General features: G+C 33.7%; 8 protein-coding genes and 1 long non-coding RNA gene across 17 annotated transcripts; 5 read left to right on the top strand and 4 right to left on the bottom strand.

Annotated features, from left to right (window-relative positions):
- The first annotated feature begins 111 nt into the window (after positions 1–111).
- On the top strand, positions 112–1,154 carry Hoka (hoka). The gene is made up of 3 exons (XM_076789994.1): positions 112–300; positions 569–652; positions 729–1,154. The coding sequence occupies exons 1-3, from the start codon at positions 258–260 to the stop codon at positions 887–889; spliced, it is 288 nt and encodes a 95-aa protein (XP_076646109.1). The 5' UTR covers positions 112–257; the 3' UTR covers positions 890–1,154.
- Positions 1,078–7,630, bottom strand: U2af50 (U2 small nuclear riboprotein auxiliary factor 50). Of its 3 annotated transcripts, none has more exons than XM_076789992.1 (8): positions 7,461–7,630; positions 6,561–6,790; positions 5,916–6,176; positions 5,694–5,832; positions 5,520–5,575; positions 2,006–2,287; positions 1,762–1,926; positions 1,078–1,664 (listed from the first exon to the last, which is right to left on the bottom strand). In XM_076789992.1, exons 1-8 carry the CDS (start codon positions 7,480–7,482, stop codon positions 1,533–1,535), a joined length of 1,287 nt encoding a protein of 428 aa, XP_076646107.1. In that variant the 5' UTR covers positions 7,483–7,630; the 3' UTR covers positions 1,078–1,532. The 3 variants fall into 3 exon arrangements, with proteins under 3 accessions (XP_076646107.1, XP_076646106.1, XP_076646108.1); XM_076789991.1 differs by having other exon boundaries at positions 5,682–5,832; XM_076789993.1 differs by lacking the exon at positions 7,461–7,630 and adding an exon at positions 7,165–7,401 and having other exon boundaries at positions 5,682–5,832.
- A 1,131-nt stretch (positions 7,631–8,761) lies between these two features.
- Positions 8,762–10,211, top strand: LOC143355289 (ankyrin repeat domain-containing protein 40). Its single transcript, XM_076789998.1, has 3 exons — positions 8,762–9,140; positions 9,307–9,593; positions 9,666–10,211. The coding sequence occupies exons 1-3, from the start codon at positions 9,016–9,018 to the stop codon at positions 10,010–10,012; spliced, it is 759 nt and encodes a 252-aa protein (XP_076646113.1). The 5' UTR covers positions 8,762–9,015; the 3' UTR covers positions 10,013–10,211.
- LOC143355288 (ribosomal L1 domain-containing protein 1) lies at positions 10,157–11,478 on the bottom strand. Its single transcript, XM_076789997.1, has 3 exons — positions 11,273–11,478; positions 10,481–11,046; positions 10,157–10,399 (listed from the first exon to the last, which is right to left on the bottom strand). The coding sequence occupies exons 1-3, from the start codon at positions 11,476–11,478 to the stop codon at positions 10,242–10,244; spliced, it is 930 nt and encodes a 309-aa protein (XP_076646112.1). The 3' UTR covers positions 10,157–10,241.
- A 614-nt stretch (positions 11,479–12,092) lies between these two features.
- On the top strand, positions 12,093–16,416 carry LOC143355287 (uncharacterized). 4 transcript variants are annotated; one of them, XM_076789996.1, is made up of 5 exons: positions 14,202–14,491; positions 14,603–15,155; positions 15,332–15,640; positions 15,712–15,914; positions 15,987–16,416. In XM_076789996.1, exons 2-5 carry the CDS (start codon positions 14,744–14,746, stop codon positions 16,149–16,151), a joined length of 1,089 nt encoding a protein of 362 aa, XP_076646111.1. In that variant the 5' UTR covers positions 14,202–14,491; positions 14,603–14,743; the 3' UTR covers positions 16,152–16,416. The 4 variants fall into 4 exon arrangements, 1 of the variants encoding a protein (XP_076646111.1); XR_013082471.1 differs by lacking the exons at positions 15,332–15,640; positions 15,712–15,914; positions 15,987–16,416 and adding exons at positions 12,093–12,195; positions 12,972–13,129 and having other exon boundaries at positions 13,258–14,491; positions 14,603–14,742; XR_013082470.1 differs by lacking the exons at positions 15,332–15,640; positions 15,712–15,914; positions 15,987–16,416 and adding exons at positions 12,473–12,684; positions 12,972–13,129 and having other exon boundaries at positions 13,258–14,491; positions 14,603–14,742.
- Positions 16,417–17,217: 801 nt separating this feature from the next.
- Stub1 (STIP1 homology and U-box containing protein 1) lies at positions 17,218–19,323 on the top strand. 2 transcript variants are annotated; one of them, XM_076790006.1, is made up of 5 exons: positions 17,218–17,369; positions 17,430–17,622; positions 17,684–17,882; positions 18,357–18,694; positions 18,792–19,323. In XM_076790006.1, the coding sequence occupies exons 2-5, from the start codon at positions 17,506–17,508 to the stop codon at positions 19,032–19,034; spliced, it is 897 nt and encodes a 298-aa protein (XP_076646121.1). In that variant the 5' UTR covers positions 17,218–17,369; positions 17,430–17,505; the 3' UTR covers positions 19,035–19,323. The 2 variants fall into 2 exon arrangements, with proteins under 2 accessions (XP_076646121.1, XP_076646122.1); XM_076790007.1 differs by having other exon boundaries at positions 17,239–17,369; positions 17,440–17,622.
- A 132-nt stretch (positions 19,324–19,455) lies between these two features.
- On the bottom strand, positions 19,456–23,933 carry Pgap1 (GPI inositol-deacylase). Of its 2 annotated transcripts, XM_076789999.1 has the most exons (10): positions 23,517–23,933; positions 23,056–23,209; positions 22,852–22,962; positions 22,226–22,329; positions 21,719–22,162; positions 21,401–21,654; positions 20,890–21,321; positions 20,431–20,817; positions 19,986–20,345; positions 19,456–19,902 (listed from the first exon to the last, which is right to left on the bottom strand). In XM_076789999.1, exons 1-10 carry the CDS (start codon positions 23,676–23,678, stop codon positions 19,608–19,610), a joined length of 2,703 nt encoding a protein of 900 aa, XP_076646114.1. In that variant the 5' UTR covers positions 23,679–23,933; the 3' UTR covers positions 19,456–19,607. The 2 variants fall into 2 exon arrangements, with proteins under 2 accessions (XP_076646114.1, XP_076646115.1); XM_076790000.1 differs by lacking the exons at positions 22,852–22,962; positions 23,056–23,209; positions 23,517–23,933 and adding an exon at positions 22,425–22,738 and having other exon boundaries at positions 22,226–22,393.
- Positions 22,681–24,632, top strand: LOC143355295 (uncharacterized). Of its 2 annotated transcripts, none has more exons than XR_013082473.1 (2): positions 22,681–22,795; positions 24,212–24,632. It is a non-coding gene; the product is annotated as an uncharacterized LOC143355295 (long non-coding RNA). The 2 variants fall into 2 exon arrangements; XR_013082472.1 differs by lacking the exon at positions 22,681–22,795 and adding an exon at positions 23,974–24,063.
- Ppib (peptidylprolyl isomerase B (cyclophilin B)) lies at positions 24,447–26,085 on the bottom strand. The gene is made up of 4 exons (XM_076790008.1): positions 25,902–26,085; positions 25,420–25,627; positions 25,101–25,285; positions 24,447–25,016 (listed from the first exon to the last, which is right to left on the bottom strand). Exons 1-4 carry the CDS (start codon positions 25,992–25,994, stop codon positions 24,882–24,884), a joined length of 621 nt encoding a protein of 206 aa, XP_076646123.1. The 5' UTR covers positions 25,995–26,085; the 3' UTR covers positions 24,447–24,881.
- Between the last annotated feature and the right edge of the window lie 508 nt (positions 26,086–26,593).

Here is a 26,593-nt window from a genome sequence, read left to right on the forward strand (position 1 = left end):
AAGTATGTCGATTACATTACAAGTCCTAGTAGAGCTACATAGTGAGTATACTTTTCTTTATCTCTTACGAGAACAGATAAGATGCATTTTCCACCTGTTATCAGATACACCTTATCAAACCGTTGATTCACAGCGGATTCACGTTCATATCGCTTTGGTGTCCTAACGCGATTTCACCTTACTCACACAATTATTTCTGTCCCGAAGTGGTTTTTAATTTCGTTAATCTTGAAGGTTTTCATCTATTTGATGAAAAAATGTGTTCGAAAAAGTTTTTGTGCTACTTTACTATAGGTCTACGTAAGTAAACACATGAATTTTTGTGGTGTTTAACAATTAATAATCGTATACGATCAATTTACACCAAAACTAGTCGACAATATCTCTACAAAGTGCGAAATTAAGTATATCTTTACTACAATTGTATAAATTACTAATAAATTTTATTTTAACACAATAGTATTATCGACAATGTTTTTCTATATAGCACAGAATTTATAAGCTGCATAGTACAAAAATTCATATTATGATACAAATCACTTCATATTAATCAAATGACTTTAAACAGTGATCGCAGGACTTTTTATGGATGAAGTAGAAGCGAGGCGTAAAATTTTAAGGGGTCGGAAAACAATTAATCGACGTTACTACTGTAAGTGAAACATATATGAATATAATTAAAAGAAGAGTGACAGCGAATATAATAATAAGTATGTTGAATGTTTTAGGGGGAACTGCTATTCCAGCGTGGTCTATAGTTGTATTAATAGGAATTGGTATGCTGCTTGCTGGCGGTGGACTTTGCGTAGTGCTACAAAAATTTGTGGTTGACAATGCTGACACCGGAGAAGGACATATGTATACACCTGCTTTGCAAAATGATGCTTAAAATTAAGGATATACCAAAACTTGGGTATAGGTAAAAAAAAAAAAAGATTTTATATGAACACAGTAACAATGTGTTATTGATTCCAAAACATTCGAGACGATGTGACCAGTAGGTCATTGAGTGATGCTTTCATTTAACAATCATGTAAAAAACATAAAATAAACGTCAGCATATTTTGATTTTTTATAAAAAAAAAATCATTTGAATTAACTGGTAATACATGCTTCAGTGAAATATGATTTTATGAATTCTTCCTGTCATCCTAAACAGTGTTAGTATAACTCCGCCCTTGATTATCAAGTATTTTAATCTTTTTAATTGATTATCGAAATTAAATAATATCGCTTGTCTAATTGTACCTTTCGTACTACTTTTTATTCTTTTACTAGCTCAAAATTGTGAATTATTATGTCTCATAAATTACACATTAATTAAATACGGTTATATCGTTATCGAAAGATTCGCAAGTTACAATAAACATCATTCAATTGGACAATACGATCGGAAATCAGTTACAATTGGCTTTGTACAATCGGATAAAAGAAAATTATTAATTTTCGAGCTTGTTAGATTAGTAATTCATTATATATATTATACATTGGTAGTTAATTATTATTCGGTATGAAAAGAGAAATAATTCTATTTAAAATTCTCTGCGGTGATACTTGTCAGAATCGAAATAAGATGTCACAACAACACGATTATTGAATTTTCGTCCTGTAAGTGTTTGCTGTGCTTTCTGGCAATCGATCACGCTATTAAATTCGACGAATACCTGAAAAAAAAAACAGCAACAATGTTAAAAAAAATATGTTTTATATTTAATAAAAAACTGTGTAAGGAAATTGTGTATACATTATTGTAAAACTTACTTTTCCACATCCAGGTACATCGACACCTTCTATAGGCCTTGGTATCTCCACTGATCGAACTACGCCATATTTGTTACATTCTTCTTTAATGTCCTCTAGAATGTCTTCATATTCTTCTTCTTCCATTAGTTCCTCGGGAGTTACCATGTTCAGTAAGCAAAGCACCTACGTACATTATTCGAACAATTCTTATAACATTCGAAATTTGATTAAAACAAAGTATATTTGAAATTGATTATGTTACCTCAGTTGCTGGTCCACTGGTGCCCACCATAGACAGTCCAGGCACCTGAATTTGTACTGGTGCTTGTGCACCGATCATAGGATTTTTGGCACCTACGCTAGCCCGTTGAACGATCAGTTTCTTATCTCCCAGCTGCATCCCATTTAATCCAGCAATTGCTTGGTCAGTCATTGACACATCAACATACTCGCAGAATGCGTAACCCTTGGACAGACCTGTAGCTGAATCCTTTACTAGATTGAATGCTCTTAGTTGTCCAAAGCTCATCAATAACTCCTTCACCTGCGTTACGAAAATAACATTACTTATTTACTTATGTTGCTGTAAGATCATCTAGAACAGCTTAGACTATGCAACTCCTTTTTGTAATTAGCTCAATCTTAACCCTCAGAAAGTGGACAGTTTTTAAGGCTTCATAAACGATGACATCTAGACCAATTTAGATCGTTATTTATTCATTTATTATATATGCATCCTTATTAACCTTTAGAGGGCCTCAGTGGCCAGGGATAAACTTCGGAATTTTGCGTAACATGTTTGTTGTATATACAGGGTGTCCCGCATGCCGTGGACGACCGATTGAGAAGTAATTCTATACGCAAAAGTAAGTCGAAAAGAAAGAAAAATGAATTTCGCAAGCTTAGAAATGGGTTCGCAAGCTTTAGCATATGCAGGAAGTAGAATTGGTAGGTCATGACCAGACGCATCAGCTGATTCCTATCTAATACAGTCTTGTTCCGATATAGAACGAAGATTCGGGACCGGCTGTCACTGTATATCGGATCAGGTGTGCTATTCGGCTTAACTTTTACCCCCCTCTGCGGTTGTATTATCAATACTGGGACACCCTGTATATATAAATTTTTCGTAAAGAAAATTCAAATCTTCCAGGGAAAAATGCCAGTCTTCTAAAAGTTAAAGCTAGTACGAATAGATAACAATCTAAATTAGCTGTCAGAAAAGCTAAATGAAGACTTTGAAAAGCCCGGTCAAGATAGAACCAGGCCCTCGCCCCGTCTGAGGATTGTTAATGCTCATTTCTTTTCTATTAATGTGCGGCGATTATAACTATTAATTGCAAACATGTAATATAATCAAACTATTATCATATGCTTTCAAATTATGAAAGGACAAGTTTAAATTAGAATTTATGGAGATGATTCTTTATTGTATCGATGCGTTGATGGAAGTTGCATAATCCAATGGTAAAGAATTCAGTATGAAAGGATAGATGTGTTATATCTCGCCTATTTGATTTCCATTTAACATCTTCACACAATATCTTTCTTACATACAAAAGTTTTACTCCAGTCTGGAACAGATTTTTGTCAATATTTCGAACAGAACACTCTTGCTCTTCAAACGCGGAATTCTCCCACACTCATTTTGATTCTCTCTTCAGAAAGAAGTGTACCTTAAATTTACTTACGTTTTTCCATTTCCCTGAAGTACTGAAAACTCTAAAGCAGAGATAACAGCATGTTGCATTTAATGAAGATTTACTATTGTTACCGGAATTTGGTATTTCCGAGTAACACCGTGATGCACACGGCTCAATATAATGGATGTTTTATAAGCGTTTCAATTAGTTTATCAAAGCATATGTAGATACAGCCTTATCCTGTATAGATTAAAACATTACATACATAAACCACGAAGTATGTACACGGTTTAATCAAGACATTCCAGGCACCTCTATGAATATACCTCAATAAGAACTATATCATTGTGAAGAAAACTAGATTTGAATTTAGCTTAAACATTATAACCACCTGGGAGACTAAGCCACTTTTTTCAAGTGACTACAGAAGTTTCATACATTTATAAAGATTTTACCGTTTAATCCCTTCTATCTAATTCCCTAATAGCACCATTCATACTCATGTGAGCAAGCAACACGCTATTATCAATAAAAAAAACTATCGAATTAGAAAACGCACCATTTGTATAGAAGGACCAAAATCTTCAAAAAAGGGGCTGCAAAAGTCGCATAAGCCCAATACGAAGGCATGAAAATGATATAAGTACTTGCCTCGAGGGACAGGGCTAGCCTCTCTCCAGGCAGTGTGGTATTTTGTCATGTTCAGTAGTAGTAGTAGTAGTGGTAGAAGTAGTGGTAGAAGTAGTGGTAGTGGTAAGCAAATGCTTTTGATCGGCGCGACCCTAAGCTAAGAAATGGGGAGAAAGGGCACTGGTATCAGTCCACAGTTACTATACAATAACCAAATGGTTATACTTGTTTGTTTGTTTCTTTTTTTTTCTTTTGTTTTGATTATTATTTCAATAACGTATCACTGTAAGAACACAGCATTAACTTTTCCGACGTTCAAGATAATCACATTTTTATCGACTTTGATTTTCTTACTTTCTCTTGGCACTTTGTCTTTGTACAAATGCACATTACTGATACTTATAAACACATATAAGTTCATTCGTGTAACCTGTAAATGTATCAAGGCACAAGGACGAAGAGCTGTAAAGCCTGAAAAGCCTGTAAAGAAAACAGCTGCAAGAGAAAAGATACTCCTGAAAAGAATAGATGCCAAAGGACTTGGAGCTGTTACCAGATGCACATAAGATTTATGTGTTGACCCTGTAATCCCATTAAACAAAAAAAAAATGGAACCGATGCACTTGAAAAAACGTTGATTTATCTCTTGTGGTCCTAAAAAATCTGTTTCGGATGCAAATACCATAGCAGGAGAACAGACTGATTCTGTAAATGTGTTCTAGATATGTAGGAATGCAAAGAACCTTTATTACTGAAGAGAATCCTTCGCACCTAACAATTCTCAATTTCCATAATTATTCCAAATGCAACTACTCTCCACTCCTACCCTTCCCTTTACAATGTCTGATTTGATATTCATGTCGGAAGTTCCTGAGTGTAAAGAAAAAACGGTATTTCGTATTCCCTTGGCTGGGTCCACGATGATCTTCAAAAAACTGTAAATAAACGCGACTGCTGCAACCGCATGCCACCTGAATGCTGCAACACCACTAACAACCAATTCCCTATCTGCTAACGAATAATGACGATTCGAGGAGAGATGAACTTTCCAAGGGACAATAGAGTTCGACACCGCCAAATCTTGGCCAGAGACACAAATGGAATTGCAACCTGACTCAACTATAGTTTAAATAACACCTAGTCGACGCTGGAATCCAATGGATACACATACGTACCTCTATGGCATTTGGATAGTTGACACATCTTCGCAAGTTTTGAACTCCGCTAAATAGCTAAATACCTATGTTATAATTTAATCCTTTGGTATATCTCACAATGCTGAGAACTAGCATATAGTTAAAGTAATCCTACAGCATTGTTATACTGCGGCGCAATCGATTTAATCTCTGATGTCTTTCAAACGTATTCTGTATATTCTACACTTTGTGTTTGCGATTTCGATCAAGCAAAATAGATTAACTCAAATATCGACATCAGTGACTAAAAATTGCATCCAAAGGTGTGCAATAAACAAAATATTATGTCACGGATTTGCCTACATACCTGTTCTTCGTTCAAATAATTGGGTAAACCACCAATGAAGATCTTGTGTGGAGAATCTGAAATCATGAAAAGTTACATTGTAAAATTTTTCTATGAATGGTGAAAAACAATTTTTTTTTAAGTATGTAACATATATGTATAAGAAGTATGTATAAAACATACCGGGAACCGTACCTGGCACGTTCATGCTTGGATTATCTGTCATTCCTGGCATTGGTTGGTAGTCATGTGGTCTTCTTATTTTCAAACTTTGCCCCTTAAAATTGATGCCATCAAACGCCATGGCTTGTGTCGTTTCGTCTATCGAACGAAACTAAAAAAGAATGAGATAAGTACTTTGTAATGTGAAGACATTTGAAAAGCATAATAATTTCATTTTCAAGCAAAGATTTATACCTCTAGGAAAGCAAAGTTTTTGTCTAAATTGATCTGACACGCTAATACTGGATTTCCAGCAGCCTGTGCAAGTCCAGAAAGATGCATTTGTTGATTGAAAAACTCCATCATTTCTTCTTCAGTCACACCAAATGGAATGTTTCCTACGTAAAGTCTTCTTGCTTGTCGAGTGATTGTACTACCAACTACTGGTACAGCTGCTTGAGGTGTGTCAGCTACTATATTTGCTGGTATTTGTCCAGCAGCTTGCATTGCTTTATACTGTTCGAATGATAGTTTCGGTATTATTTCAGAAGTTAAATTACAGCTTGAATATATTAACATGTTGACTGCCATGGTGGTCGCTACTGACCAGTACATGCTGTGGTGGTCGTAGCTGACCGATGCAATTGAACTTGATAAAAATGCGTAAAATTCGCAAATAATAACGTTTATAATTTTGTGAATGCAATTAATATTAAAATAGTGCTTTAAAATAATAAATCTACATGCGGCCATGTCAGTTATGTTATCATTGGTATTATAAACTCAAATATATATATAAATATATGTGATTCTAACATGGGCAATTTCACTCCAGCACTGAAGGCAAAACCAGCAAAACACGCTCTGCAGTCAACGTGTTAATATGTTAGAAACATTTACCTGCAAAGGAGTAATGTGCTCAAATCCAGGTGGTGGAACATCCCAGTAAAGCGATGGCTTTCTCCTTCTAGAACTACGATTTTTTTTGGGTGAACTACTTCTTTTCCTATCTCTTCGATCTTTTGATCGTGAACGCGAACGTTTCCTACGTTCTCTACTACGAGATCTGTGTCTCCTATCACGATCTCTGTCCCTGTCCCTATCCTTGTCTCGGTCTTGACGATCTCGATCTACAAAAAATATACAAAATTGATCATTCTTAGCAATAATAACAGATTTATGTTATTTGAAAAAATATAAAATTTTATAAAACTGTTTCTGATATACTTTCATTCTAGAATCGTGTTATTCATCACACACGTTTAAATAATTAATGTAGTTATTGCCTATGGCCTATATACATCACTTGTAGTGTGTATATATATATATATATATATGTATACTATATGCATATATATATACATATATATTATATGCATTCTCAATATCTGAATTACAGAAATTAAATTACTACAAAAATAATACGGTTTTTAAATGTAATATGATAAGCGATAAAGGGAACCTTAAAGGATACAAAACTCTTAATATATGATGAAAAGTATACCCATAAGTACAATCTTCCTAGATGCTTGTTTATCAGGTTAACGATAAATTCACAGAATCTCGTGAAGAATGACTGGACGTTGCTCGGTTTACGTTGAAATTAATTCTGAATGACTTGCGAACAAGAATTTCGTTCTTTTTGACGAAAAAATTGTAATGAAAATTGTCTGAAGGTATGTTTATCACTTTCACGAATGCGTTTCTCCGGCCATTGCAATCACCGACTTATTTACCTGGCTGCAACGCGGGAACAGTGGCGAAGAGCATAGTGTTCTTGGAAATATTTAGAATGCTTACCTCCATTGTAATCTTCGCCCATTCTAGTATTAATGAGCTACAACCACGTATTTTCTTTCAAGAAACAATATTGTACGAGTAACAATGGGATTAGCAAATGTCAACGCGTCTTAAAACAAATTTTTATTCTGAAATGGCGATAGGCTAGGTAGATGTGGCTAGTGAATTGTAATACTAATGCCAGCATCTACTGCGAGATGGCGTGAAACGCGACCAGAATTGATCTCTCTTTACAATATCGGAGAGGAAATTTCCGACAGAAAAATATAGAAAAACACCGTAATTTTTATTAAATCTACCATTCAATTGCTTAGTGCATTATGCTAAATTAATATCGTATATTGGTAATTTTCAATTATGATGTTCCTGACTGCTATTTAAAAGAGGGTTCATTTTACTAACTCGAAAAGAGCTCGTATTCATTCCTTTCCTATTGGAGAGATAATATAACTTGCTCGATAAATCATCTAGAATTGTTTAAAAACGTTGTCGTTGAAACGATCGAACTATCATATGATTCAAGATTTAAATACGCATGTCATCCTAGAAAAAATCTTAGCTCGACTGCAATTCATTTTTTTACACTCTACTTATACATGTTTTTATACTTGCCCTTCGTATGCAAGTGTACATGACTCGTGTAAGGTTGTGGGCACGTGCCACAAAGCAACGTAGAGTCAAAGAGGACATGAGAGGCTCACGCCCGGGATTTCGGCGTTCCCGATACAGTGCTGCCCCCTACTCTGATTTTTAGTATGGAACAAAACCATGTCGACTTCTCAGCACGGAACAGAACCATGTCTACTTTTTGCATGGAACAGTCGGCAAAACAGTCTTACGTAGTTGATCAGCAACTGGTCAGTTCATTGATCAGCTCAAATTAATATTCAGGATGGTCACTTTTAAACTTCGATATGAAATCTGTATTTGTTCGAATTTTTCCGGATTTTCCATTTTTTACAACTAGAGTTTGCAACTACAAAATTGGAGAAAAATAAAATACGTATCATTACAATTAATATTATTCTTAATTTATATTAATTAGAGATTTTGTACACAAGATTTACATGTTAGTTACATATTTCATATAAAACAATTAAGCTGTACGTTCTAATCCTGGTTAAAAAAATAATGTGCGTTCAGTTTTATGCTAAAAGACGGACCGGTTCTGTTCCAGGAAAGACGACACGGTTCTGTGTCATGCTTAAAGACTGACCGGTTCTGTGCTATGCTAAAGCGACGATGTCACGAAAGTGGGAACGCCGAAACCCCGGGCGTGAGCACTCTCATTCCTCTCTGTTATTTTCGTACGGAAAACTCTCCGTGTAATTCTCCTGACACCCGTCGAAAGATAGGAAGAGAGTGAACAACTACATACATGCATATTTTGTTCAATGGCGTGCATGTCAAAGTAGTACAAATTGAACATAGATACACCGATTGACAATCGAATTTATTGTTAAAATGTTACTCGCGTTCATTTAAAAATGTCTCAGATAAGCCTGCGACGGAAAAAAATGTGTAATGTGTAGATCTATTTTCTATCTGTGATAACATGAGCAGTAAGAAAATATTGGGAGAACGTTTAAGAGAGGCAGCCAGTGTTGGCGATGCAGATGCGGTTCAAGAATTGCTTAATCTGGGAGCCGATGTTAATGCACGATATAACGATAATGGATGGTATTTGTCTGACTATTTGTGACACTGTAGTCATATCGTTGTAACTGTTATAAATCTATAAAACGTATTTATTAATTCGAGCACAATATTTTCACTCTTATCGAATGGAAACAACTTTGGATTTTAAACACCCTAACAATCCTACAATATATAATTTTCTTTCAAGGACTGCTTTGCACTGGGCATGTAAATATGATTATGAAGATATAGTTGCTCTACTTTTGAAGAACGGAGCAGATAAGAATATTAAATCTTACTTTGGAGCAGTTCCAAAATATCTGTGCACTAATCCACAAATTTTGAAACTTTTGGAAACATCGGTTGATTCTCAATCAGCATTAAACGATGCAACAATGCATAATGCTATATTACAATATTTGAAAAATGATCTTGGGCAAGGAAATGTAGATTCAGGAACACATAGAATAGGGAGCAATGGTTTATACACAAATGGTGAGAAACACTTGTTATCGATCTCTCTTTGTATACTTTAATCATGTTGTTCTAATACATTTTGCATTTCAGAATTAGTGTTAAAGATTCGTATCGCTGATGCTCTTGATCCAGACTTCATAGAAGTCGAATTACCTCACAACGATCTGACCTATCAAACATTAATTGAAGTATGTTGCCAAGAATTAAACATTGAATGTAACCAGAATGTAAAGTTAAGAAAACTGCCCAATACTAAGTTAAGGAAAGACAAAGACGTTCAACGACTTCAGAATTTCCAAGAAATCGAGGTTGTTACTAACAATGTGAATTCACACAAGTATATGCAAAACACGAACAGTGTTTCAAATAACATTCCAACAGTGCCAGCAAATGGATATCAAAGTATTTCTGAGAAAGACCAAACTATTTTATATTAATCATTATGGTTTCTGCATTTTCCCTCATACACATATTAAGACTACATATATAATGTTTAATAGAAACACATTATGTATAAGCAAGAGTGGAACTCTTAAAATGCAATAATGAAATATTTCAAGTACATATAACAGGATAGCGAGTAGAAAAATAATTTTTCAACTTTATTTACTAGATTTAATAAAGTAATACAAAAATTATTACAATTTCTTATTAACATTCTCGTTTTCAATTTTCGCTTTTTCTTTCTTTTATGATAACATCGCCCTCTGGAGTAACAGTTACATCTGTATCTTCAATAATAGTACTTAATTCATCAGTCACGTCGTGGTATGCTTTTGGCCTCTTAGGTTGTACCACTGGTGTTTTAACAGAATTTTTATTTCCTGTAAAGTTAAGAAAAATTAAGAAAAAATCCGAAAAGAATTTTAATCATAATTTTTATGCACATAAGCCACAAAACTTACTTAATGAGGTGTAGATAGGAAGAGCAAGACTTTTAGCTGTTTTCAGACGAATAGAACGTATATTAATCCATCCTCCTGGATAATTTTTAGACAAATGATTACATGCTGCACACACATTTTCTAAAATTTCTTTCTCTGTCATAGACGTATGTCCAATTTGAACAATATGTGTATCCCCAGATGAATGTAATTGCATAGGAGTCTTCTTTAAAGCATACTCTAGTTCATGCTTCAAATCTTTACTTTGCACTCTGATAGAAGTGGGTAATTTTCTTTTTTTGTGAAACTCTTTCCCCAATAAATGAGACAAATGACCAGCAATTTTTCCATCTACTAGAAAATGGTCATAGCTGCCCACAAGCTTCCTCTTTAATTCATATTGGTCGTACTCCGTTTTCACTTGGTTCAATGATATTACTCTTTTTATGTTTGTGCAGCCATGTTTGCGTAATAATTCCTCGTAATGATCTACTGTGATGTCATTGTCTTGTCGTTTGCCTCTTCCTAAATCGCCTACAAAAAGCGCTACTTCGTCGTCTGGTGTAACTATCGAATGTGGTAGTAGTCTGAAAGAGAAATTATGAGCTGCGATTACCTTTTATTATAATGGACCTATATGTTATAAACACATAGTTACATCATTCTTGAAAGATATAATCATGATTCCTCATAAGGATCCATTGGTTATTAAAAAATATAATCATCTGTGCGTACAATAGAGACGAAACAAAAATAGTTTCCTTCAAACATATTAGAAATTGATTTAAAAAATAATTACAATTATAGACTTACATCCTCATGTGTCTTCTCGGTGTTTTTGGTACTTTTATGCATGTTACTTGCATAAATACTGGATGGCACTCTCCGTCAAATAAAGCATTTTTATTTTTCAGCTCTTCGGTCAAATGAAAAATGGCACCTATACATTGTCGTATGTGTTCTTTCGATAAGTCTTTGCTATCTACTTCCCTCTGTTCCTTTAATTTTACATTCTTCATAATTACATTCAGAGTTGCCAGATGCAGGGGCAAAATGGCCGCTTACAGTGGGATAACGTGACATGACGTAGGAGTATGGAGTAGTACATAGAGGGGAGAAATGATGGTATTTTTGTTTGTGGGAGAGATGTCCCCTACGCTCGCAAGCTGATGGCCAATTAGACAGATGTACATATACAAAGTGCTCCAAATCATTCCCGAGGTCATTTGAAGTAACTTTCTCCTTTGCGAAAATGATCAATGAAAAACACGAATTAATCAGAGCACTGGTCCCGCTGAGCATAACTATACAACAACCGTAATTCATACGATTAACAGTAACCAATGATATGATCGTATTATAAATTGGCAGCCATCTTTCGTCGGTCAATTATTGAATCCAACCATTCGATTGTAATGGTTAAATGCAAGAAGTCTTAATATACGCTAGAATTATAATGGATAAATTATAATATTGAATAAAAGTGCAGATTCCGGACGGACGTTTCTCTGCGAGGAACTTCGCCAGCAATGTTACGATATCTTCTAGAAATATAATAATCTAAGCCTATTTGAAAAGAATTGAAATATCATCTGTTTGAAACTTGAAATAGTCAAGAATCGCATAACATTTTGTCAGTGTTGGGGGTAACGTTCGCAACTTACTGCACCGAGGACCGTCACACTTGGTTAACCAAGACAATCGAGATCAACGATCAGTTGCAGCGCACGTCAAAGGTAGCCTTGTCGATCGTTGACCGGAATTATTCCTTTCTGCGAAGCTCCTTTGTTCTTCCCCTGTTTCCTTTAGTTCTTACCTAACAACGACAACCTAAATTCTTCTATTTTGTCGCCGCCGTGTAACTCGTTGCATTTGCATTTGTATATAGTTATCGTGAAGCGATTCGCAAAGAACAAGAAACAGAGTTCCGCAAAGAATAGGAACGGAGTGAAGACCGAGTGCCGATATGCTTCGCTTAGTACTTGCTACGAACCATCCTAGAAATACTGGAAACTACAATGCTCAGAACACCGCGATATATTCGAGTGTTGCTATATCTGTGTATCGGCTGGTCGATATTTTGCGCGATCTTTTTCACTTTTCCGAGCTACCTTCGCGAAAGGATCACGGCGAAATTCGTCGCGAAACAATCAGAGTATCCGAAGGAGATACTAAACGTTACGAGAATTATGCTACCGAGAGAACGAAACTTCAGCGACGAACAGGTACGTTCGCGTTTTTGTTAGTACATTTTGTTGCTTTCTATTCCTTTCGCGCGTTCATTGTCAAGAAATTTTCGGTGATCCTCGTTTAAAAATTTTTTTAATCGATCCTCGGCCAATCTTCGATACGATTCGGCCCGAACGGGTTGCCATCATCAAGGAGCGAAATACACCATCGCAATCGTGTAACTAATCGGTGACCAATGCGAGTCAATGCTTATTAATTAAGTGTCACTAGTATGAGATTTTCTGCTTACTAAATCACTAATTCGTGTCTTCTATCGTATCAGATTGGTAATATGACTTCGCTTGGAAGGTGGCTCTTGTCTTCTGAGGGGAGTTTACCACCACCGAGGATTAATACAAAAAAGGGGCCTTTTTTAATTTTAATTTGGATGCATGGGAAATTCTTGGAACGCAGGCACATCAAACGTTTTACGAACAAAAAGTTAATAAAATAGCGACGTCACGTTCATAGAGAATAGAGTAGTATAAGGAATTTAACAATGCGGATATGCGTTAAATCCTACGTCGAGCAAATGCAGCGAAAGGTAATACGGAAAAGACTGTTTTCAGGTATTCGCCATGGGAAAATTGCTCGGTAACGGAGTGCATGTTGTCGTACCGGTCGAAAGACATAGCTACAGCGGATGCAGTAATATTTCATTTACACTTGACGAAAGCCGTGTCGGATTTGCCACTTAGAAAACGGCGGGAACAAAGATGGATCTTTTTGACCGACGAATCACCGATGCATACTTTCCTCTACGGGAACCAACAAATTTCAGACTATAACGGTCTGTTCAACTGGTCAATGACTTATCGAATGGACAGTGATATTCCGGTACCGTACGGACGAGTAATATCGAGATCGCATGCAAATGTTGAATATGATAATTTTACGAAAGACTTTTTGAAGAAAACCAAAAGGAAACTGATTGCCGTGATGGGTAGTAACTGTGCTGGAACCAACAACAGATGGAGTTACGTGAGCGAACTTAAAACGATTCTCCGTGACGATCTAGATATATATGGAAAATGCTTGAATGGCAACGTAACCGCGTGCCCGGGCCATTTCGACAGCGATTGTCGTGGTCTGAATGTTTACAAATTTTATTTAGCTTTCGAGAATTCGAATTGTAAAGAGTATGTGACGGAGAAGGTATTTTGGAATGCCTACCAAAAACTAGCGATCCCGATAATAATGGGCACATCCAAGAAAGATTGCGAACGGTTATTACCACCCCATTCGTTCCTACATGTCTCTGATTTTGCTAATCCAGCGACTTTAGTCAATTATGTTCGATACCTAGATCGTCATGATGACAAGTATCTCGAGTACCACGAATGGCGTAAATATTATAAAGTAATTAATGAGCACGGTTATTTCGGGAGCATTTCACGACATTACTGTCGCGTTTGCGAGGCTCTACATTATAATTCTGGTATTTTTAAGGTTTACGAAAATATGCAGTCATTTTGGAATAGAAATCGTGACTGCGTCCTTTGATATTTCTCAAATACGTTATTTTAATTGTTATTATTATATAAAATTGTAATATAGCAGATCGAATAAAACATCTTTTATAGCTCACTGAAACATATACAAATAACATCGTAAATAGACATATTGATACGCTAGGCTGTTATCTCCTATCACAAACTTTTTCAAAGATATTCCAGCCCTTGATTAACAATGTATAATAAGTATAAAGTATGTTTCAGGAATTTTGTCTTAATAAAAGGTTAGTGTATATTCGTAGTAAGATGTAGAAAACAATATCCAGGCTTTTCATATTACCATACAATAGTAAGTGCGGCCTTACATAATGGCAATTTAGAAATTTTTAATCATTTGGCATATTATATAACGTTATGATAAGGTTATAATTAATTTGAAACAATTTCTTACATTTTACAGAACGTGTGATGCAATGCGTGTTAACGCCAGGTGTTGCATGTAATAAATTCGCATATTATACATTACGCAATACAAAATAATTCTTTATAAACATGTTGACAAGATTTGTTAATGTTTTCTTAATGATATTGTCAGGTTAGAATGTTCCGATCTGTATATGTTGCGCGGCATAGTACAATAAAAAATGCTCAATTCATGTTACATAAAGAAATCCAGCAATGTTTTTCTATCCTTACAAGACAAGGTCATAAAAGTGATTGTGGCAGAGTCTTTTATCGGAAAATTTCTGACAAAGTCTATCATTCAATATGTACGCACGGTACTATATCTATAAAATTGTGCCACGTTACAACACTATTTAAACAGCGTCAATTTTTATCAAAATTCCGGTACGTTATTCCTTCGGCATTGCATTATACAACGCATTGCGTTGAACCGTCTCCAGCCATGGATTTGAAGTGTTTCAAAGGGCACACCGATCAGTATGACGGCATAACTATCGATTCAAATGAAGAGTCTTGCGAACCAGAAGTGTTTTCACGACGCCTTGCAAGTATGCAATATAACGTTTATTAATAGAAAATTAGAAAATGCTTTTCTTTTGATCAAACTTTTACTATTTATTATTGTTATAATATTAATTTATAACATCTATAAATTCTCTGCTATTTAAAATGTACATAAGTATTCTAGGCTAATGTTTTTATTCTAACTATAACTTTATAATAGTTTCATTACAAGAATGGATAAAGGAAAATAAGCGCACAATTTGGTTTCGTGTACATTTACCACATTCTGAATGGGTACCAATACTTGTCAAAGGAGGATTTAAATTCCATCATGCACGGGATGAGTACGTTACATTGTACCAATGGATGGTTAAAGACCAGGAATGCAATGTTCCACATTATGCTCACACTAATCTAGGTGTTGGAGCATTTGTGTATAATGAGGAAACTAAAGAAATTTTAGTTATTAAGGAGAAATATACATATAAAAGACCATTTTGGAAACTACCGGGTGGATATGTAGATCCAGGTATAAACATCTATATTTTATTAATAAATGTTAAGCCTGACAATTAATAATTGTTTATGTAATTGTATTAGGTGAAGATTTAGAAACAGCTGTGAAAAGAGAAGTTCTAGAAGAAACTGGTATTCAAACTACTTTTAAATGTTTGATCGGTTTTAGACATGGTCATAATTTTGCATTCAACTGTTCCGATATATATATCATTTCTTATCTAACTCCCAATGATTTTAAAATTAATAAATGTGATAGAGAAATTTCTGAATGTCAATGGATGAAGGTAATTCAATGTTTTCCATTGTGTACATGAGATTTTAATGTGTGTTACTATTATTTTTTATTATTTTCACAGTTATCAGAGTATGTGGAACACCCAGAAGTACACACGAATAACAAATTAGTTGCAAGAAAAATGTTGGAATTTTTTGACCATAAAATAGGTTTTACCGTGGAGTATGCGCGACATCCTACTTTAAAGAAACCTATATCCATGTACACTATGTCAAAAGTCGACTAAGCACAATAGTAATTAATCGAAAACAATTTGGTACTTGAGTGGACTCAGTGCTATAGAATCACTATAAAAGACAACTTTTATACTTTGCATACGAACGAATAATATGGAATTAAAAATTATTTAAAAAACGCAACGAATTAAGATTTTCTGAAGTATATCAAAATTGTAGTTATATACATACATGAACTGTGAAATATAATGTAAGAACTGTTTTCAAATATGTAGTATATGTAAATATTTTAAATATAATGTAACAAAAAAGCGATATTGATTAATTTAGATAACCGTAGTAAAATTAACGTCTCTATGTTAACATACAGAATATTTACTTTGATCAAAATAATTAGCGACCATATGTGATTCTTCAAAAAATCGATTCTGTGGGCAAAAAGATCGATCTTTTCCACCTCGATTCATCCAATCGAACATCCAAATACTACTTACTACCACCGCTAGTGATGGGCATTATCGACTAATATCAACTATCGACTAATTACTATTTAGTTACTACATACTATCGAATATTTAGTCGATAGTTTTTAGTCGACTGAAATTTCGTTTTAGTGGTTACGTCTAGATTGCGGGCTATAGTCTATGCCTACGTATATCACATATATAGTTTATATCGCATAAATAGCAATAAGATTTTAACATCTAATATGAATTAAAGTATTTCGCATAAATAGCAATAAGATTTTAACATCTAATATGAATTAAAGTATTGAAATATCTATTACATATTTCATTACTTGCATATTTGCACGTCCTGTCATAATCATGTATTTCTAACCTTTTCGTTTCATCGTGTGACACTGACATTTGAAATTTCAAGATGGCGACGTGTAAAACAGTCGACTGAAAATAGTAACCCAACCACTACTAAATTCAGTCGATAGTTTAAAAAATCAGTCGACTGAAAATAGTAGTTGGCTACTATCGATTTAGTCGATAGTTTTTAGTCGATGGTGTCCATCACTACCACCAGCTACCACCTATCCTCTCTGGCTACCACAGATTATACGTAATCTATGACAGTCCAACGCGGCGAGTTTGAAAAGAACGTGATCAGCGCTCCCTGGTTTCACGATCTGTAATCTTCGGATAGTTTTAGATTTTGATAAGAATGCCTGTAGTCCGTACCACGTATCTGTATTGTCATACTGTGGTCAACGAGTAACAAATATAACAGGAAAATGGAAGAACACATATTTATTTAAGGTGATACATCACTTTGTTGGTCTGTTTTTTTTTAACAGAACGTCTGATTTTTTCTGTAAGATGATTTAAGGGCGCTTATTAAGGACGAATCGTGCATAGGGAACTGTTCAACCCACGATAGATTAACACTTTCACGATGAGTAAAATGTACACAACCGCAAACCTTTCTGACAAGGAGTTAAAAGAACAAGGAAACCGTCTTTTCAATCTTCACAAGTACGAAGACGCGGCGTGCTGCTACACTAAAGCAATCGTGAGTGTTGTTATGAATACCGTATACAAACAAATTACGATGTTGCATTTGATTTATGCAGATTAAAAATCCATCTCAAGCACTGTATTTCACAAATCGAGCTCTGTGTCATCTGAAGCTTAAACGATGGGAATCATCCTGCCAAGATTGCAGACGAGCTCTTGACATAGATCCGTGTTTGGTAAAAGGACATTTTTTCCTTGGTCTCGCACTGGTGGAATTGGAACTGTTCGATGAAGCTGTTAAACATTTGCAGAGAGGTATTTATGTGTATGCTTCATTAGCAAATTTTATGTTTATCGATTCTTGGACATTAGATCACCATATGGTAGTAACAGAATCAATTACAATCCCTTTTTTAATATTTTTATACTATTGTGTATAGCTTGGTTTAACCATCTACGCTAAAATAACATTCTATATGTTTCAAATATACCTAGTATTTTAATATTAGACTTTATTAAGTTTGAGCAGGTTTGTTGATTGCTAGTGCAATGAATAGTTTTAAGAACGGAGTAGTTTTACGTAGAATATAATTTCTACTTGATAGAAATACATTGATACTTGTTACATTGGTAATGGAAGAAGACGCGAATCAAATAAGTTGAGTTATATATGGTATATTTTTAATGAGATTATTGGTGTTATGGATATTCTTTCCTATGATACCCATACTGTAAAGTCGTTGAAATTGTATTCCATGTTCTTACATATTTTGAATAATGATTGTTTAGCTGTGGATTTGGCCAAGGAACAAAAATTAAACTATGGAGACGAGATGACAAGTATTCTGAGGCAAGCGAGGAAGCGTCGATTCGAATTAAGGGAAGAGCAAAGGATAGCACAAGATATTGAATTACAATCGTATCTACATCAATTGATAGTGGAGGATGCTGAACGAAGCATTGCTACATTGAAAGAACAAGAAGCAACGAAAGATACAAATGGAAAAACTGAAGGGGAAGCCGCATCTGGTACGTTCGCAAGAAACAAAGAAGAAATAGAAGAAAAAAGAGACACGTGTATGGCCCGTCTCAATGACTTATTTGAAAAAGTGGACGAACGAAGAAGGGTAAGTAGACACATCTCTTCTCTTTTTATGCCTTTTGATTATGCTTAAATAAAAATAATAATGGTCTATTTGTGATTTTTATGAACGTATTGAATAGAAGAGGGAAGTACCTGATTATTTATGTGGAAAAATTAGTTTTGAAATTTTGCAAGAACCGGTAATTACACCAAGTGGAATTACATACGAGAGAAAAGACATAGAAGAACATTTACAAAGGGTGGGACATTTCGATCCAGTTACTAGAGTTCGTTTAACTCAAGATCAGTTGATCCCAAACTTAGCAATGAAAGAAGTAGTAGACACGTTCCTGCAAGAAAACGAGTGGGCATTATATTATTAAAATGTATAGTTAGGTTACTGCCGTATTTTTATGATGAGATGTTCTTTTTTACTTTAATTGAATATATCCAAGTCATTATCATTATAAAATTCGTTAAAAAACTTATAAACGTATTGTGTAGAAACAAAATTTATTACTTTAAAAATTTTCTAAAGTATTTGTGTATTATTTGTAAAAAAAAACGCAGCACAGTGCCCATAAATGGGATTTTAGAAGATATAGGTCAGACCATATGAATCGTATGAATATCAATTATGTATATTATAATTGTGTATCTCTTTTTCCCATAAATGATAAATAAAGTAATTTATTTTGTGACACATACAATATAACTTTTGATTTATTATACAAATACTTTTTAGAAAGCGATATATATATATATATACATATATATGGTAAGTAAATAATAATTTACATGATATCTTCTCAATTATTTACTTGCATTAATGAAATTACTGTACTTACACAGTTTTATTTTTTAGTACATCACATATCTATTGGTTAGAAAATTAAAAAAGTGTATGTTAGAAATATACAAATATACATTAATTTTGACACTATGTAAGCAACTATCTATTTGAAGAAGTGATTTAATGTAATGAGACTAGCGACTCCAGCGACTATAGGTGGCACATAATATTGATAAAATTGTGGTCGGGATGCTGCTCCCATTGAAAGTATAATCCACCCTACAAAATATAATACACTGGCTAATACTTGTGATCGAATTTCCTGATACTTAGTAGGAATTTGTAACCAGCCTGATGTACTGCATGCTACTAAGACTATCCAGCTTTGATGTAGCAAAGGATCTTCAGTAGTCAATTGAAAGGTGACATAACTGAAGTCGTCATAACTGTTGCCATAACTGAAATAAATATTTTTTTTATATATATACATTGGTGTATAATATCCGCGAAACATATAATTTAATATTGTGTAAAAACAAACCTGAAATTTTTTGCCCAAATTAGAACAGACGGTACAGCCGGAATAGCAGTAAAACACCAAAGTAAGAAAAGAATAATATGATTGAATATTTTTTGTCTAGTATCTTCGCGCTCTTCAGAATCACTTTTCTTAGATCCGAAAAATGGTATGTAAGCCATGAAAAGTTCTTCTAAAAAATCTTCGTACATTTTCGTTAGATTCAAAAAATACAGAAATACTGATATTAACATAGCTAAAGCTCCGCAAGTCGCGGGAATTATGGACAGTACAAGAATCGCTGTGAAAAAGGGTAATTGATTTAATCCTCCAAGTAGCCAATCTGAACATGTTGTTGAAAATGCAATAGCTCGTGCTAAAAATCTAAAACAATTTACAAATTTACTTCTATATAATGGAATCAAAATATACACGTAGGTATAATGAATAGATAATTAAACCGTTTTACCTCACAGCAATACCATGAGCCACTGAAGCCAAAAATAGAATTGAACAGCACAGTCCAATGGTGAATACACATAGAAGTGCTGTAGCAACCAAACACTCGAACAGTAGACCGTAATAATACGAAAGGAATACAGTAACTACTATAATTGGAAGTTGTTCTCGACCTTGATTAATTCTTATTGAAAGGAGTACTAAAAGTAAACTAATAATCGTTGTGTATAATAAGTACCAGCGATCTCTGACTATAACGGAAAGTTGATCTATAATACCACCTTCCTGAATATTGAGTGTATAAGAACACGCTTGATTTAATGTTAATCTCAAATATGAAGAGACATTAGAATGTTTATAGTTAGTTTGAATTTTCATTGTTTTCGGCCCGTTATCTCTGAAAACATAAATCAGTGTTACTTACGCTTTAGTAACTATTAAAGAATTTATATCATATATTTGTACTTACACATCCGTGAAAAATTGAATTTGCGTAGCGCCGATACTCCACGGCTCGTATAATTCAACAATTGCTTCGATATTTTTCGTTGCGTCTGTACATTCAGAAACTATCAATTCGGTTGTTATAACTTTTATATTGCTATCAATAGTAGCATAGTACCTCACATCCCCAATACTTGACTTTTTAATTTGGGGTCTTACAAGTAAAGTGTTCAATAAAGGTATATTTTTCTTAATGGGTATATATCTTGTTTCACGAGAATGTAAATCGACATTTACCAAAACATGTTCATCTAAATCATTTGGAGTAATTCTTACTACAATATGTGTTACACCAGGATATTTCACTTCATTAAGATTTAAGTCAATAATTTTTCTTTGGCGATACAGACGATCTGGTAGAAGTAGTGTTCTATTTGTCAAATTCCAACCCCAAGTACTAAAAGATAAATAATCTATTAATATATATTTTACTTTATTCAAAAATTACTTTATTTGTAAATAGAGAATGTAATTACCAAACTCTCGATTGTCCTTGTATACTGGATGCTGTACAAGCGAATAACCAGTCTCTAGATTCCAAGTTTGTAGTGTCAATAGTTAATTCGTCTGGTTGCCCGGTCAGTCTAATCATAAGATAAATGGAAGATGTTCTTTTCGATAAATTTTTGCTGCTCCATGTATACTGCCTTCGAATATCTTCTATCCACTCACCACCAGGTTCAAAATGTACCGTTTCTTTAGGGTAATACAATTTTTTTCCGTAAGTACGCTATAAATTAACTCTATTAGAAACATTACATGCAAATACAGAAATAATTCAAAGAATTTCTTACATGATGAAAATGATACTTTAAAGCTTGCATCCTTTCTTGAGTGTTCGAAGAAATTCTAGGTGGCCTTTGAGAAACACTAACAGAGTCGAATAATGAACGCACAATAGCGAGAACTAATTGCTTACACCAAAGAATGCTCAAGTGGTCTGTAGATTTCCACACAGTTGGTATACTTGTAGAAAGAACATTAATGTCTGCTGTAGAATCTAAAAGTTGTGATGTGGTCACAAGCGTATCTCTTGGTCCACCACCTATTGATATAACGTTTATTCCTGCATCTTTAATTTCATTTAAACGCTTCTCTAAATTATAATAATAATTGGCGAAAGTTCTGTCTAATACCAATGTAGGCATATGAGGAGTAGCTAAAGTAATAATGATATTTGTCACACTGGTATTTGTGTTAGAAGCTAATAAGACAGAACCTTTAGCAATGACTCCACCCTAAAATGGCGAACGGATTTCTTAGAATGTCTGTTATAAAATTTATACAATTGCTGCACTTACCATCGAATGTCCAATAAGTATAACATTTTCCACATTAGTCTTGTATAAACTCAAAATCTTTTGTATACAATGTGATACGTACAAGGTTTCGTCCATTAATACACCTTGAATTAGTAATTCATTAATTACTAAACAAATATAGAAATTTTTTACAAATACAATACAATCCTATTTATCCGGTCCCAAAACAGGACCCGACCTGATCCGGATGACCAGAAATCCGGAAAATTCGTTAACAACATAACACAAATACATTTTATGTATTTCATTTGTTGCACATTTTATATGTATACTTTTACACCGATATTGGTAGTATGAAGCAAAAGACATATATACTAACTATAAGTTTAATTTAATTAGGATGTTGTGAAAAGTCTGCCAGTCTCTTTTGTGTCGGATTTGAGTGACGTTTATGTGCTACAGGGTCTTATGGACGCTTTACCATCATGAGTTCAGTCGATTCCGAGTTGTAGACTCAGGATATTAATTAATTAGTAGATTAAAAAGACAGGGATTATGTTTGACAATCCGGATTAATGGGATCCGGATTAACAGAGTTCTACTGTATAAGTAAGTATTAAATAATTATCTGTAAAAAAGGTTCCATTTGTAATTATATATTATACCTCCGTATAAAGCAGAATAATCCTTGCCTAATGAAACTGTGAAGTAGTCAAAGTAAAATGGAGTTCTGTCTTTTAAACCCTTCCTTAAACTCACTGATGCAAGAGATCTTACTAAAGGAAAAAAACATACATATGTTATAGATAATATAAAAATCTAAAATAGTGTTGCAAACAATATAAATTTTATGACACAATTATAAAAACCTTGCTCATGAGATCCAGCATTTCCTGGTATAAAAAGGACTGGTATTCCTGAGAAATACATTCTTCTATGTTTTTCCGTAACAAAACCTTCTCCGTATGCGTACAGTCCATACCTAGGATATCGTTCTTCTATTTTGTTATCCAAAGAAATTCTCTGATGACAATAACAAGATTTATGTGTTAGATATATGAAATGAATTAAATATAAAACAGATATACGTGTTAGATAATATTAATTATTATAATTGCAAATTTCATACATAGATATTGCCAAAAATAATTGTTTACATGTAAACTTCTAAATTTTACTTGTCATATCCAAAGTTTTTATAGTCTATAGAGTGATGTAACTTAGTTAAATCAGTTAGTTTAATCAGCGAAAGGATACACTTAAATAAATTAAACTAATATTCATTCATTTTAGTTTAATTGCATTGAAATTTCAAACTCTTTTTACGTACCACATACTGTGGATATTCAAACATATAAGTCATATCGCAAGTATTTTCTTCGAAATCCGTAATATAACGAGCAACTCCAAGAATGTAGAATAAAAGAAATAACATTAAAAATGAAAAACACGCGCAATAGACAAATATAGACCTAAACTGGACCATTTTCATTATTTTGTTCGGGAGCTCATATATAAAAACGATCAAAAATTAAATAATTTTGAAGGAAGACCCATTACTTGGCGCGACAAATAAATAAAGCGTAAATACGAGGTTTTCTTTTTATAATGCATTGGTCATATTATGTTCTAATTCAAAGAAATAATATAATGACTACTGAACAAAAGTAGTTGTTGAGTATTATTATGGTTAAGTTGTGACATTACGACACTGTGAAAACGAAATTGGTTATACACAGTTATATGTACATATCACGTGTACTATGTATATACACGTCTACTGCGCATCCCGTTTGCTTCGCTATGAAACAAATATATTTAAAAAATCCAATCCATAATAATAAAAAATAACGTTAACATCCGTAAAACTGTTTATGGTTAGTAATGTACAAATCGATATTATTAAACATCAATTACTTGATTTTACAATGTTAACTGTCTGAGAGACAATAATATTTACAATTTTTTAACCTGTAGGGATTAGATGTTTTAAAAATACAAAATTAATTTTGTGTTACTATGTAGGTGGGCACAGTACATATTTTCATGTGAACGAGAATAAAATGTTTCTATCGAAGCTCGTGAGAACATCATGAACTTTCAAGTGAAAGGATGTTTTCAGTCACAGAAAGAAATATCACCTCAGGCTTGTAGTGACATACATATAGATACTTTCGTACAATTGTAATGAAGAAGGGAAGAATAATAAAATACGAATTATTAAACAAAGTATATTTGTTTACTAATTAAAGAAACATGATTATATAGATATACAAAATTTATTGCGCGTTTCGACATGTACATATATTTTTATAAAAGTTGGAATAAGATAACAATGAAGGGGATAGGGTATCTTTCGTAGAGTATCATGTTTTTTTTCGATTTTATATGTCCTTTAAAATTCCATTTCTAGATTCATGGCCTATTTTTTTATAAAATAGACTTTATTACATAATTATCATAAATAATTAGTTTTCGTTGTTCTAGATGTGCTTTTTGTATGTAACATTATATTTTTTTAAACAAATTTTCAAACCAATTCTTTTAACATTACATTTTCTTTTCATTAAATCAAGTTTGAAGACATACAGAATCACAAAGTCATTGTATCAGAGCATATAAAGTTATCTATGTGGTTTAGAGTAATCGTATAAAGTTAGTCTTTCTTCTGAAAATGAAGTGTAACTAACACAGTTTATTCAACAGCATCTTCCTTTGATACACTGAATGGTTCTGCTACAACTTCTGCTCCACTATCAGCGATTACAACATCCTTGGTGGGTCTATCTCTAGTGTCAGTGTTTACACTTTCAATCTTTCGTACTACGTCCTATAAAATTATTTGTAAATAAATGTTACATACAAAGTAAATGTGTGAGATACCTTAATACATTTTAAGATTACTATAACATACCATTCCTTTGATTACTTTGCCAAAGACAACGTGTCTGCCATCGAGCCACGGAGTTTGCTTCACAGTAATGAAGAATTGAGAACCATTGGTGTCTTTTCCAGCATTTGCCATAGACAACCATCCAGCTCCATAATGCTTTAACTTGAAGTTTTCATCTTCAAAACGGTTTCCATAAATGCTATGCCCTAGAAATGAAAATGAACATTAAACTTTTAGTTATCATTCCATTAAACAAATTACTTTGATTTTATGGAGTTCGGTGGTCGATATGCTAATATAATGAACATTAAATTTACTTTAAGAAAAAACAAAAACATACCACCAGTTCCATCTCCTCTTGTGAAGTCTCCTCCTTGAATCATAAATTCACGAATAACTCTATGGAATTTGCTATCCTTGTATCCTTCTCCTCGAGGTTTCTTAGCCAATTCTACAAAGTTTTTCACGGTTTTTGGTACAGTCTTCCCAAAAAGACCAATTTCAACTCTCCCTTCAGGTTTTCCATCTATGGTGATATCGAACCACACCTGCATACACAAATTAATTAATTTTTAAATCTTAAAAATAAGTTTTTATAGATACTCCTTTTACTCTTCTCCCTCATATTTTCACGAATTTGATACATTACGAGTTTACGAGTAAACTTCAAATATTATTTCTCAGTCAGAAATAAAGACATCCATCGTTTTACAATACAATAAATCTTGTTTCTTTTACGGAACTTTATTTTTATCTACTTTGTTCGGAAACAGAAATTCTTTGTTACCGCGGCCGCTATTTCGTGACATGTGATTTATTTACCTTATCCGTTACTTTCGGGCCCTTTTTATCGTCGGCATCGCTACTCGAACAGAAGACTGATACCGCGAGACCCACTAATAAAAGTAATCTCATTGTTTATTAAAAAGATTTTAGTTTTAACAAGAAGCAACCGGACAAAGGCAACCGGACGACTGCGCTCTGTCAGAATGGAACACAGTTGGAACGTGAATCCTTCGCGCAGGCGTACACGGTAGAAATGTGTGATCCGTTGATTGGTTACATTCACCCCACGCAGTAACGTAGATACAAACAATTTTTATAAGTGTAATATATTCTATACACATTTGTAAGTATATTTATGAATTATTACACCAGAGTACATTATCGTTTTTTTTTAACATTTTTGCAGAAACTTTTGTACATCTATAAAAGTCCTAGTTAAGGTGATAGATAGTTACTTTATGGAATAACTAGTAAAACAAAGAGAAAAAATATTACCTACGTATTTGTTCCTTTCTAATACACGTGGCATTGCTTTCGTAACATACTTGGAAACCAATTTTATTTCTTATCATTTATGACTGCTACGTGTTCAGTTATCAGAATTGGAAATGTAATATTTTTCTTAATATTTCAAAAACTATATGGTGTGGAAAAAAATCGTACACTCTTTAATGAAAAATTCATCTACAGTGGTTCATACTGAAATTTATCCACTATTTTCAATTACT

This window comes from Halictus rubicundus, chromosome 6 (assembly GCF_050948215.1).
Source record: "Halictus rubicundus isolate RS-2024b chromosome 6, iyHalRubi1_principal, whole genome shotgun sequence".
In the NCBI taxonomy this organism is placed as follows: Eukaryota; Metazoa; Arthropoda; class Insecta; order Hymenoptera; family Halictidae; genus Halictus; species Halictus rubicundus.